Source organism: Hypomesus nipponensis, chromosome 1, assembly GCF_054491055.1.
Source record: "Hypomesus nipponensis isolate SF chromosome 1, ASM5449105v1, whole genome shotgun sequence".
Taxonomy (NCBI): Eukaryota; Metazoa; Chordata; class Actinopteri; order Osmeriformes; family Osmeridae; genus Hypomesus; species Hypomesus nipponensis.
The window spans coordinates 12,987,501-12,999,740 of NC_140361.1; the positions used below are offsets into that span (position 1 = coordinate 12,987,501).

At 45.6% G+C, this 12,240-nt stretch overlaps 2 protein-coding genes across 5 annotated transcripts in view; one reads left to right on the top strand and one right to left on the bottom strand.

Moving 5' to 3' along the window:
• LOC146302632 (A-type potassium channel modulatory protein KCNIP1-like) overlaps window positions 1-6,580 on the top strand; it is a 20,660-nt gene extending 14,080 nt beyond the window's left edge. For 3 of the 4 annotated variants that reach the window (XM_084699116.1, XM_084699119.1, XM_084699118.1), the window contains exons 2-8: window positions 4,986-5,110; window positions 5,386-5,455; window positions 5,629-5,699; window positions 5,834-5,941; window positions 6,103-6,207; window positions 6,297-6,359; window positions 6,533-6,580. In XM_084699116.1, the coding sequence (XP_084555242.1) occupies window positions 4,986-5,110; window positions 5,386-5,455; window positions 5,629-5,699; window positions 5,834-5,941; window positions 6,103-6,207; window positions 6,297-6,359; window positions 6,533-6,580 (590 nt within the window). Of the gene's footprint in view, window positions 1-1,399; window positions 1,443-4,983; window positions 5,111-5,385; window positions 5,456-5,628; window positions 5,700-5,833; window positions 5,942-6,102; window positions 6,208-6,296; window positions 6,360-6,532 lie in introns of all 4 variants that reach the window. The other variant, XM_084699117.1, reaches the window with a different exon arrangement.
• A 1,939-nt stretch (window positions 6,581-8,519) lies between these two features.
• Window positions 8,520-11,000, bottom strand: LOC146302633 (T-cell leukemia homeobox protein 3-like). Its single transcript, XM_084699120.1, has 3 exons — window positions 10,368-11,000; window positions 9,253-9,487; window positions 8,520-8,703 (listed from the first exon to the last, which is right to left on the bottom strand). The coding sequence occupies exons 1-3, from the start codon at window positions 10,792-10,794 to the stop codon at window positions 8,520-8,522; spliced, it is 846 nt and encodes a 281-aa protein (XP_084555246.1). The 5' UTR covers window positions 10,795-11,000.
• Window positions 11,001-12,240: the final 1,240 nt, after the last annotated feature.

Here is a 12,240-nt window from a genome sequence, read left to right on the forward strand (position 1 = left end):
AGGGAGGGAGGGAGGGAGGGAGGGAGGGAAGGAAGGAGGGAGGGAGGGTAAGATAGAGAAGGAGAGAGATAGATTGGTACAAAGAGTCAGAGTAAGAAGGAATATTAAAGAGAAAATAAACATTCTAATAATTGATGACAGTTTCCATTTGAAGTTAACTGATACAGCAATTATTAGCTCACTCTGTGCAAGCATGCAAAAGCTTTAGCTCTTTAACTCAGTCCTGTAGCAGTCTGCAACCCTCTGCTTATTGTAGAACTGATGATTGCCCCTGAAATAGATGATTTAAGACCTGAGCAGATGAGATGGGATGAAGTGGACTACAGTTTTAAACTACTCACAGCTATGTGCTGCCCTCTACTGGTGCGTACCATTCAATGCATGTTCAATTGCTACCCAAGAGTTGTCGGATTAACAGTCAGCCGTTAATTGACTTCACAGTAAACTGATGAGGAACAGTTGGCTTCAGTTATTATGTTAAGTCTATGATTATAGTTTGAGTTTTCATGTGTTGTGTGAGGAGGAAAGTTGGATATTGTAGCTATTTTACTGAAACAACATAAATTTGAGAGACCAGGCCTTATACTGAGATGAACAATAGTCAGCCTAATGAGCCTAATTATTCATTCAAAAAACACACACACAAATACACACACATACGCACGTACACACAAGCACACACACACACACATTGTTACACACACATGCCCACACTCACTCCGGGCATGTAGAAGGTGAGTGCATCATTGTTCCAGGGCCAGTTTGAACCCTGGGGTGTGTGTGTGTGTGTTGGGGGGAGGGTCACCATCCTAAGAGTGAAGGACACCAGAAGAGTGAGAGAGCGAGGGAATCAAAGTACAGAGGGAGGGAGGGAGGGAGGGAGGGAGGGAGGGAAGGAGGGAGGGAGGGAGGGAAGGAGGGAGGGAGGGAGGGAGGGAGGGAGGGAAGGAGGGAGGGAGGGAGGGAGGGAGGGAGGGAGGGAGGGAGGGAGGGAGGGAGGGAGGGAGGGAGGGAGGGAGGGAGGGAGGGAGGGAGGGAGGGAGAAAGAGAGCACCGGGGAGAGGTGCAGAGGGAACCAAGGATACTGGGAGAGAGGGGGAGGAGAAGAGAGGGGGTGAGGGTGAGGGGAGGGGAGGGGAGGGGAGGGGAGGGGAGGGGAGGGGAGGGGAGGGGAGGGGAGGGGAGGGGAGGGGAGGGGAGGGGAGGGGAGGGGAGGGGAGGGGAGGGGAGGGGAGGGGAGGGAAAAGGGGAGCGGTAGAGAGAGGGGTATAAAAGAAGAGAGACTGTGAGAGAGTTGGGAAAGACAGTGATACATAGTGAAGAGAAACATGACAGAGAGGAGACTGGGGGAAATACTAGCCAGAGAAGGTTCCAGTAATCCAGACAAGTAAGACAGAAGATGAATTGTACTTGTTTGATTTAATTACAGTTAAAAAAAAGAAACATGTTTCATCAATAGAAATACCCTCATGAGTCTGTAGTGGCTAGACTAGAAAACAAAGTAGTTGAGACAGAACAAGGACAGACTCTAGAAGCGAGGGGAGAGGAGAGGAAGGAAGGATGGAGAAGGAGGAGGAGGGAGATGGGCTGCACACCATCATCATAGTGCTGCTGTGCTGCGGAGCCGTCAAGCTGCTGCACCTACTGGGACTGATAACTGTGGAGGGTGAGTTACTACACTGACCACTGTGTTGGGTGAGTTACTACACTGATCACTGTGGAGGGTGAGTTACTACACTGATCACTGTGGAGGGTGAATTACTACACTGATAACTGTGGAGGGTGAGTTACTACACTGACCACTGTGTTAGGTTAGTTACTACACTGATCACTGTGTTAGGTGAGTTACTCCACTGATCACTGTGTTAGGTGAGTTACTACACTGATCACTGTGTTAGGTGAGTTACTACACTGATCACTGTGTTAGGTGAGTTACTACACTGATCACTGTGTTAGGTTAGTTACAGCACACACTGCTACAGAAACTGTTACTGCTAAACACACACTGCTATACACGTCTCTACACACTACTGCAGACACTGTTACTGCTACACACACTAATACACACACTGTTACTACTGCACTGCACACGCTACTACACACACATTATTACAAACATTACACAAACTGTTACTTTTATACACACTTCCCCAGACATACACAGTTACTACTATACTGCACACTGCTTCACAAACTCCAACAAACCTTACTACACACCCACAACACAAACACAAACACTTCTACTGCACACACACTTTAACACACACGCTACTCAAAATCTACAATGACAACTTGAAAATGAACTGGTCAGTGTTTTTGTTCGTCAGTATTTTCGGACGTAAACGGGTGCGGTGGAGTGGAATACAGATGATACGGTTGTGGAAGCAGTTAGCTTTCCTTTCTTTAAGTGTTGATTTAGCATCGTGTGTGCAGCGTGACATGGGATGTCCTGTGGGTGTATAGATGTGTGTGAAGGTGATCTTGTGCCAGTGGGCACAGGACTATCAGCTGATCAACGGTGTATGTGGTGTTCGAGAGGAGTATGTGTGCTTCTGTGCACGTAGGTGTGAGTGTGTGTGTGGGGGGAAGCGTGTGTATGATGGGTTACTACAGGCATGTCGTACATCATTGAGTGGTCACTGTAAAATATGTGCGTGTGTGTGAGGTTGGGTGCCCCTCGGGGACCCCGAGGGAGTTTTGACTGAATTACCTCACCTTGGGCTAGAGTCAGTTTTCCCTTCCTGCCTCTAATGCGACACTGACAGAGACACAACTGCCAGAGCGATAAAACGAATGGCCTGGTGCTGTGTGTGTTTAAATGTGTGTGTGTGTGTACGTGTGTGTGTGCGTGTGTGTGTGTGCGTGTGTGTGTGTGTCCTCTCTTTACCTCCCCTCTGGCAGAAAAAGCAATGAGTTGTTAATGATCAGGTGTGGGAGGTGGAGATACCTGGGGAGTCTGCTCTGACCTCTCTGTCCACCTCTCTCTCTCTCTCTCTCTCTCTCTCTCTCTCTCTCTCTCTCTCTCTCTCTCTCTCTCTCTCTCTCTCTCTCTCTCTCTCTCTCTCTCTCTCTCTCTCTCTCTCTCTCTCTCTCTCTCTCTCTCTCTCTCTCCGTCTCTGCCTATCTCTGTATATGTTTCTGTCTCTCTCTCTGTCTCTTTGTCTGTCTCCCCCAGCACTTTTTCTCCTCCTCTTTTGCACTCGCTCACAAGTATTGAATTTCATTCTCATGATGGCAATAACTTGGTGTGTGTGTGTGTGTGTAGACAAGGTAGACGATGACCTGGAGATGACCATGGTGTGTGTGTGTGTGTGTAGACAAAGTAGACGATGACCTGGAGATGACCATGGTGTGTGTGTGTGTGTAGACAAGGTAGACGATGACCTGGAGATGACCATGGTGTGTGTGTGTGTGTGTGTAGACAAGGTAGACGATGACCTGGAGATGACCATGGTGTGTGTGTGTGTGTGTGTGTGTGTAGACAAGGTAGACGATGACCTGGAGATGACCATGGTGTGTGTGTGTGTGTGTGTGTGTGTAGACAAGGTAGACGATGACCTGGAGATGACCATGGTGTGTGTGTGTGTGTAGACAAGGTAGACGATGACCTGGAGATGACCATGGTGTGTGTGTGTGTGTAGACAAGGTAGACGATGACCTGGAGATGACCATGGTGTGTGTGTGTGTGTGTGTAGACAAGGTAGACGATGACCTGGAGATGACCATGGTGTGTGTGTGTGTGTGTGTGTAGACAAGGTAGACGATGACCTGGAGATGACCATGGTGTGTGTGTGTGTGTAGACAAGGTAGACGATGACCTGGAGATGACCATGGTGTGTGTGTGTGTGTAGACAAGGTAGATGATGACCTGGAGATGACCATGGTGTGTGTGTGTGTGTAGACAAGGTAGACGATGACCTGGAGATGACCATGGTGTGTGTGTGTGTGTAGACAAGGTAGACGATGACCTGGAGATGACCATGGTGTGTGTGTGTGTGTAGACAAGGTAGACGATGACCTGGAGATGACCATGGTGTGTGTGTGTGTGTAGACAAGGTAGACGATGACCTGGAGATGACCATGGTGTGTGTGTGTGTGTAGACAAGGTAGACGATGACCTGGAGATGACCATGGTGTGTGTGTGTGTGTAGACAAGGTAGACGATGACCTGGAGATGACCATGGTGTGTGTGTGTGTGTGTGTGTGTGTGTGTGTGAAGACAAGGTAGATGATGACCTGGAGATGACCATGGTGTGTGTGTGTGTGTAGACAAGGTAGACGATGACCTGGAGATGACCATGGTGTGTGTGTGTGTGTGTAGACAAGGTAGATGATGACCTGGAGATGACCATGGTGTGTGTGTGTGTGTAGACAAGGTAGACAATGACCTGGAGATGACCATGGTGTGTGTGTGTGTAGACAAGGTAGATGATGACCTGGAGATGACCATGGTGTGTGTGTGGGTGTGTGTAGACAAGGTAGATGATGACCTGGAGATGACCATGGTGTGTGTGTGTGTGTAGACAAGGTAGATGATGACCTGGAGATGACCATGGTGTGTGTGTGGGTGTGTGTAGACAAGGTAGATGATGACCTGGAGATGACCATGGTGTGTGTGTGTGTGTAGACAAGGTAGATGATGACCTGGAGATGACCATGGTGTGTGTGTGGGTGTGTGTAGACAAGGTAGATGATGACCTGGAGATGACCATGGTGTGTGTGTGTGTGTAGACAAGGTAGATGATGACCTGGAGATGACCATGGTGTGTGTGTGTGTGTAGACAAGGTAGACGATGACCTGGAGATGACCATGGTGTGTGTGTGTGTGTAGACAAGGTAGATGATGACCTGGAGATGACCATGGTGTGTGTGTGGGTGTGTGTAGACAAGGTAGATGATGACCTGGAGATGACCATGGTGTGTGTGTGTGTGTAGACAAGGTAGATGATGACCTGGAGATGACCATGGTGTGTGTGTGTGTGTAGACAAGGTAGATGATGACCTGGAGATGACCATGGTGTGCCATCGCCCAGAGGGTCTGGACAAGCTGGAGGCTCAGACTAACTTCAGCAAGAGGGAGCTGCAGGTGCTCTATCGGGGCTTCAAAAATGTAAGTACGTACACACACCCCCCTCTCCACACACGCCCTCTCCACACCCCCCTCTCTACCTTTCCACCTCTCCACACACCTTCTTTCCACACACACTCTCTCTACCTCTCCACACACCCCCTCCCTCTCTCCACACACCCCCACTCTACCTCTCCACCTCCTGCTGTCTTGCTCTTCATGCCTCACCCGTGACTGACCTTCCATGCCTGTCGCCTCATCTCTCTCTCTCTCTCTCTCTCTCTCTCTCTCTCTCTCTCTCCCTCTCTCTCTGGTAGGAGTGTCCTAGTGGCGTGGTGAATGAGGATACCTTCAAACAAATATACTCCCAGTTCTTCCCACATGGAGGTACGGTGTAGAGTGTGTGTGTGTGTGTGTGTGTGTGTGTGTGTGTGTGTGTGTGTGTGTGTGTGTGTGTGTGTGTGTGTGTGTGTGTGTGTGTGAGTGAGTGAGTGAGTGTGTGCGTGCGTGCGTGTGAGCCCTGCAGTACCACCAGTGTAATCCCCCTGTCTCCCCTCCAGATGCTAGCACCTACGCTCACTATCTCTTCAACGCCTTTGACTCAGCTCACAGTGGATCAATCAAGTTCGAGGTAAACTCAGTCACTCCACTTGGTTTCACTTTCTCCCTCCGAGTCGCATTCGCTCCTCTTTCAGGATCTCCTCTTTGTCTTTGTCCCACCGTTTTACTGTGTCTTTATCTTGGTGGCTGGTCTCTCTCTGTCAGGACTTTGTCACGGCTCTCTCCATCCTGCTGAGAGGGTCTGTGAGGGAGAAGCTGCAATGGACCTTTAATCTGTACGACATCAACAAAGATGGCTACATCAATAAGGAGGTGTGTGTGTGTGCTTTGGTGTCTGTTTGTTTGCCAAGTTCATGTCTGTGTGAACTACATGTGCTACATGCGTAATGTGTGCTTTTCGAATGCTTGTGAGTTCTCAAACCCCTTGTGTTTTATTGTGTTTGTTTCTGTGTGTGTGTGTGTGCACGCTCCAGGAAATGACAGACATTGTCAGAGCCATCTACGACATGATGGGGAAGTACACCTACCCTGCTCTGAAGACAGACGCTCCTAAACTTCATGTGGAAGCCTTCTTCCAGGTGCATATACACACACTCTTACACACACAGATTACACACATTTCAGTAGGGATCAGGTGAAGCATGCTCTCCATGTCTCTCTTCCACAGAAAATGGACAAAAACAGAGATGGGGTGGTCACTCTTGATGAGTTCATTCTGTCCTGCCAGGAGGTATGCTGTTTTACTCTACTCCTCTCTGCTGCCCACAAATATAATGTGTCATCATTGGCTTTCCACTGCCCTCTAGTGGTTGGTTTGAGAAATTGTCAAATTCGGACATTCCACACATCAGACTGTCCTTCAATGCCCCTCTTAGCTGTCTCACGATTCTGTCTTTCACCCAGGATGAGAATATCATGAAGTCCCTTCAGCTCTTTGAAAACGTCATCTAGACCAATGGGGAGGAAGAAAAAAACAGACAAGCGGAGCGAGAGAAAGAGAGGAGGAGTGAACAAGAAAGAAGAGAGAATGAGGGAGACGGCACGGTACTGAAAGAGAGAGGGATGAGCGATCCGTCCCAGTGCAGAAAAGGACACATCCCCATGGTTACGAGAGGCTCTTGGGACGCTGGTCACTGGAACTATCGTCAACAATGTGTAACCATGACGTTGTCATGGCAGTGACCCTTCTGGGGGTTGGTTTGAGTCGCGATCTTCGCCCCTCAGAATAGCACCCCTTGACTTCTCACCTGGCTTTGACCTTTCTGACCCTGTGAGATCTGACCCCTGGCCCCACCTCTCTGTCGGGCCGATGTTGTCATGGTAACTGTTCTCTCAGAGGGCGTGTCTGGTAGATCTTGGTGTGCACACCGATCCTGTGCCACAGCGTTTTGTACGACTCAAGGCCACTCATTTCGCCCATGACCAGACGTTATTGTGAAATTCATACGCTTATCTATTTACAGTAGTAGATAGTAGTAGCCATTACATACAACACTGAAATATATTGAAAAATGTCTCCTCATGTCTGCTTGCTTTGGTCCCCCCCCCCCCCCCCCTCCATTTCTGTTGCCCTACCAACCATATCGGTCTGTGGAATTCCTGTTGTGATGACTGTTTCTACTGTTTGTAGACACTTTCTAACAGTGTGCTGTCTGTCTGGGTGTCCATGCTGTCTGTCTGTTTTCTCATTGTCAGTCCACCTACTGGCTGTTTCTGCATGTGGCTAGACCAGACAGATTGTACATGTCCCTTTTTAATGACATCACGCAACCCACTATCTGTTCAGTAGCAATGTGGATGTGTGTGCTGTGTCGCTTGTGTAACATTGTTTCGTTAGGACATAATACAGTCACAAGGTAAGAATACTGTTACTGAACCAACTATTCACTGTGACTGTGAGGGAGGACTAGAAATGGAGGGTAAAAAATGAGATAAAGCGAGGTACCGCAATAGAGAAAGAGACATAGAGAAAGAGAAATAGTGAAAACAGAAAAACTGATATAGACACAGAGAGAGACCTCTTCACTGAGTTCAAAGGAATGGAAGCCATGAGTCTAAAGGATAATACCTGCTGTGATGACTGACTGACTGGAATGACACAAACAACATCTTTCATTTTAGTCTGACTGCTATAACCTTATGACCCTTGTGTTTTCAATAAACTATACTTTCACTTTCACTGTGACTGCGGTGACTGCAGGTGATGGACGGACAGACAGACAAGAAATCAAGCATATACATGTGTATTGAAATGTTGTATACAATTATATTTAACAATAAACTTTTCAAAGAATGTTGCAATCAGTGTTGAAGCCTTCAATGAGTCTCACATTGAATCCTGGACATTCGTAACGTTGCATTTGTCCACCAACTTCTTTCTCTACAGCAATCTCAACAAGGACAGCAGATACAGATTATTTACAATTATACAGTACTCCAAGTACAAACAAACACCCATACTATTTCCATAAGGACTCATCTCAGAAACATAAAAATGTGTGGGTGTGTGTATGTTACAGTGACCTGCTCTGCATGCATCCTTCATATCCTTCTTTTTCTCCCATCCACCCCCCCCCCCCACACACACACACACACACAGACAAACACACACCACCACCTGTCCATACTCTTTCTCTAAGGGTTCAGTCTGGATGCATTATGGGAAGTTTTGTGTGAGCATTCGATTCCAGACTCGGGGTTGCTTGGTGACGACTGTATTGGCGACAACAAGCCCAAAGAACAACCTCTCACTCCAAAGTCAAAGGTCAAAGTCAAAGTCAAAGGTTTCTCTCCTCCTTCTCTCCATCCTATTCCATCCCTCCTCCTCCTCTCCATCCCATTTCCCTCCTCCTCTCCAACCTATCCCTCTCCTCCTCCTTCTCTCCCTCCTCTATTCCCTGTCTTCCGCCCAGGGCTGCAGGTTCTGCAGGGCGTAGAGGGAGGAGTTATGGGCGCACAACGGGTCGGAGGCGGCTGATTCGCCAAGGGACTTGTGGAGGGCGTTGTGCTGAAGCTGCAGGATCAGCCGATTGGCCTGCTGACGCTCTGCTTCCCTCTCCTCCGCTGTCTGTCTCCTGGTGGGAGCAACAGAGGGAAGAGAGGGCTGGGGTGAATACAGACACATTTGAGGCCGTTTTCCATTGAGAGAACCAGCAGCTCATAATTATCTTTCACAAAAAGAAGTGTACATAAAGTACACTAGTAAATTGGTGTATATAAATAGAGAGAAGGATAGAGAATGTGTGTTGGAGCAAAATATATTGAATCATGTCCAACGTTTGAGACATGGCATTTTACACCCATTGCCTCCCTAAAGATCTTCCTCATGTTTTGTCAAGGACCATTAGGACATTTTATTAAATTAGCTTCAAAACAGCCCAGATATTTCTGCACTTCAGCCTCGAACCACCATGCAATAACTAATATTAACCCTAGTTTTCAACGGATTAATAATCATTTCCCAGACAGTTCAAGAATGGTAAGACGGGTATAAAACCCCAAATGTACTAATGAGCTTTAATGTGCACACGTTCTGCCAATATGTTCATGCCTTTTCAACTGGCATCTCCATCATGAATATTAGGAACATGATAGCAGACAGATAGAAGGCCTCAGTAACTCACCTCCACTTGGTCCTGCGGTTCTGGAACCACGTTTTGACCTGGGCGTCTGTCATCTTTAGATGCTTCGCCATGGACGCACGCTCAGCGCTCGCCAGATACTTTTGTCGGTGAAAGCGCTTCTCCAGCTCACAGATCTGGACACGGGAGAAGGACGTCCGAGGCTTTTTCCGTTTGGGTGGCGTACGGTTCTGGTACGGATGCCCTATCCTCCGTGTCACAGTGAAGGGCATGAAGTCTATAGAAAGAGCATTAGTGTTTATAATAAAAAAACAACCATGTCTGTAAGACACATTTCAAAAGGTTGAAAGGTATGACTCTTGGACACTGGACTACATGGAATTCATCAATTATATTTAATAAGAAAGGTAATAGGATTCATATAATAGGATATTAGAGAATATCATAAAGATTTATGTCAAATAATCCTATGGAGTAGTTTTTTGTTGGAATTTTTTAAATCAGAAAGTCAGGCTATCAAATAGGATTCCTGGTTAATGCAACCTCTGGTTTTCAGAATGTAGGCCTATCTGGTTGCTGTTACCATTCTTACATACCATTTAGGCAAGCCATATACTTTTAACTCAATTTTTTTTGTTGCCGTTTAAAGATACATTTACAATATACATTTACAATTAAAAACAAATGAGAACCAATACACACATTTATGTAAATTATTAGTGCATAACAATAATTATTTTACAAATCAAAGTTACATGTGGAATTACTTATTTATGTATAATGTGAACAGTGCTTAATAATGTTTAGCAATGCAGTTATTATTGTGAAATGCAGGATATCATTGTGTTATCATTTTGCAATGAACTTATATACAATTTTAATGCAATTTCTTTTTCTTAATAGCCTACTTTCGTTTTCGTATTTCTTCTTTAAAATACCTTGATGAGAATTCTTTAAGATCATTGTAATGCTAGGCCTATGGTACATATACTGCTATGTATAAATAAAATAGTATTGGTCCAAGTATATTTTCAATGAGCCAATCATTCTCAAGAAAACCTAATTTGAGAAACGTGATCTGACCACTGTGTTGTTTATCTTTAACAACAAATACGAGTAAAAGTTGTAGATAAGGCCGACCTAAGTTGTAGACCTACCTGATATGCTGTCCTTAGTGAATCTATTACCGGCCCACGGAAAACAGAGTCCCCCGAACCCCGGCACGGTGCCTTGCACCGGTGGAGTACCAGCGGTTGTCACGGGTCTGTGCGCAGGGACTCGGATCACTCCTCGTCCGCGAGTTCTACTCACTCCGTATGAGCCTAAATCCTCAAAAGGTGGAACAATACCAGAAAGGGAAATTGATAGCGCAGTGTATGACGCGGAAGTTTCTCCGGTAGAGATCCCCAAATGGTAACCGTCTCTGCTGCTTGTATCCGAACCGTAATGTCCACCAGACCGATCTTTATGTGTGTCGGTACCGCTGGCGAGGATTTGATCAATGCCAAAACTGATGGGCTCTTGCGGGGAAGCTTTAGGAAGATGAGAGCTGGGCGCACTTGATGCCTGCTCCATCCTCACCATTCACACAGTCAACCGAACCTATATATTTAAAATAAAACAACTGTAATTACTGGTTCCATTGTTGCCCTCCGTTCAGAAACAATGAAGAAGTTCAGAATATACCGCAATCAAATGTTCCTCCTCCACCTATACTCGAAGTTTGTACTACGTTTGGAGATGTGTGACGTTCTTCCCCTTTATGCATCCAAACATACAGTCTCCCCAAAAGTCGCATGGCAATGCTTCTATTGGTTTCTACTGTCTACATCCTGTCTTTCATTGGCTAGCATTTTTATGATTGATTGAACGCGCATTGAAATGGACATTTCCTGCGTAACCCAACCACTTTTCCAAATGCTTGTGGCCATCAGTTTTAATCGATAAGATTTTGATCGCTTCTTAAGATTAAGATAATAGGCCTACGTCTAATAATTAGGATATTACCAACCTTAAGCGACGACGACACAAAGGACTACAATTGTTATGCCAACTATTATGCAATTAAAGTATAGCCTGTTTTAGAAAGTAGGTAAATAAAAAAAATAAAAAACGGTTAGCCTGCTATAAACAGGCTACTACAGAGTTTCAGCCAATCGTTTTTCTGTTCAATTATTGTATGGTGTGCATATTTTTCCAGGACCTATAGGATGTGTAGATCTGCGCCATTGATTTGTGGTTTGGGAAAGGTTTGTTTGCTGAGTGATGCTCTCTTCTCATTTCACTAGTAGGCTACACTTTGTTGTGTAAAACTGTATAGACTTACAAAACACATGGCTTAGGACTAAAAAACAATACAGTTTATCCTGTAATGCAATCAATATTGTCACAGTTTTAACAGACCCGTTCCAGTGCGCCATACGGCTAGATGAGCAGGGCCATTATACCCAAGGCCTCACATTGCGCTCATTATGCGTAATCTTCACACCATCAACTTTATAAAAACAGATGCAACAGATTTACAACCAGTTCGACTTTTAATAATCTAAAAATAATCTAAAAATAGACTGTTTTTTCAACTTTTTAAAATAGGGATAAATGTTTGCTTTTTATGAAACAAGAAAGAACTTTCCCCCAACAAAAATACACATGACATTGATCGAATCACCTCCAAAAAGAGACCTCAAGCTCTAATAGACAACTTAAACAGTTGATACGCTATTGCAGAATACTTCGTTGTAGCTATAAATCACTGTCATATTGATATTTCTGTTGACATTTTATTTGTTGTTCTGTCAACATTACTGTGGCACGGCAGCTAATTTGCGAGTTGAGATATAAGAGAACATTGACATTGGTTATTTGGCGACGTGAAGACGTGGTTGGCATAAGGTCCTGCACCATCTGCAAGCGCACCGGTGACTATATGACTGGGAATTGGGCTGTTAAAGCTGTCAGCCCTCTGTATGACGTTTTGGTGTTTTGCTATTAACCATTATTAGGTAGGACTATATGACATAAAACACTAGG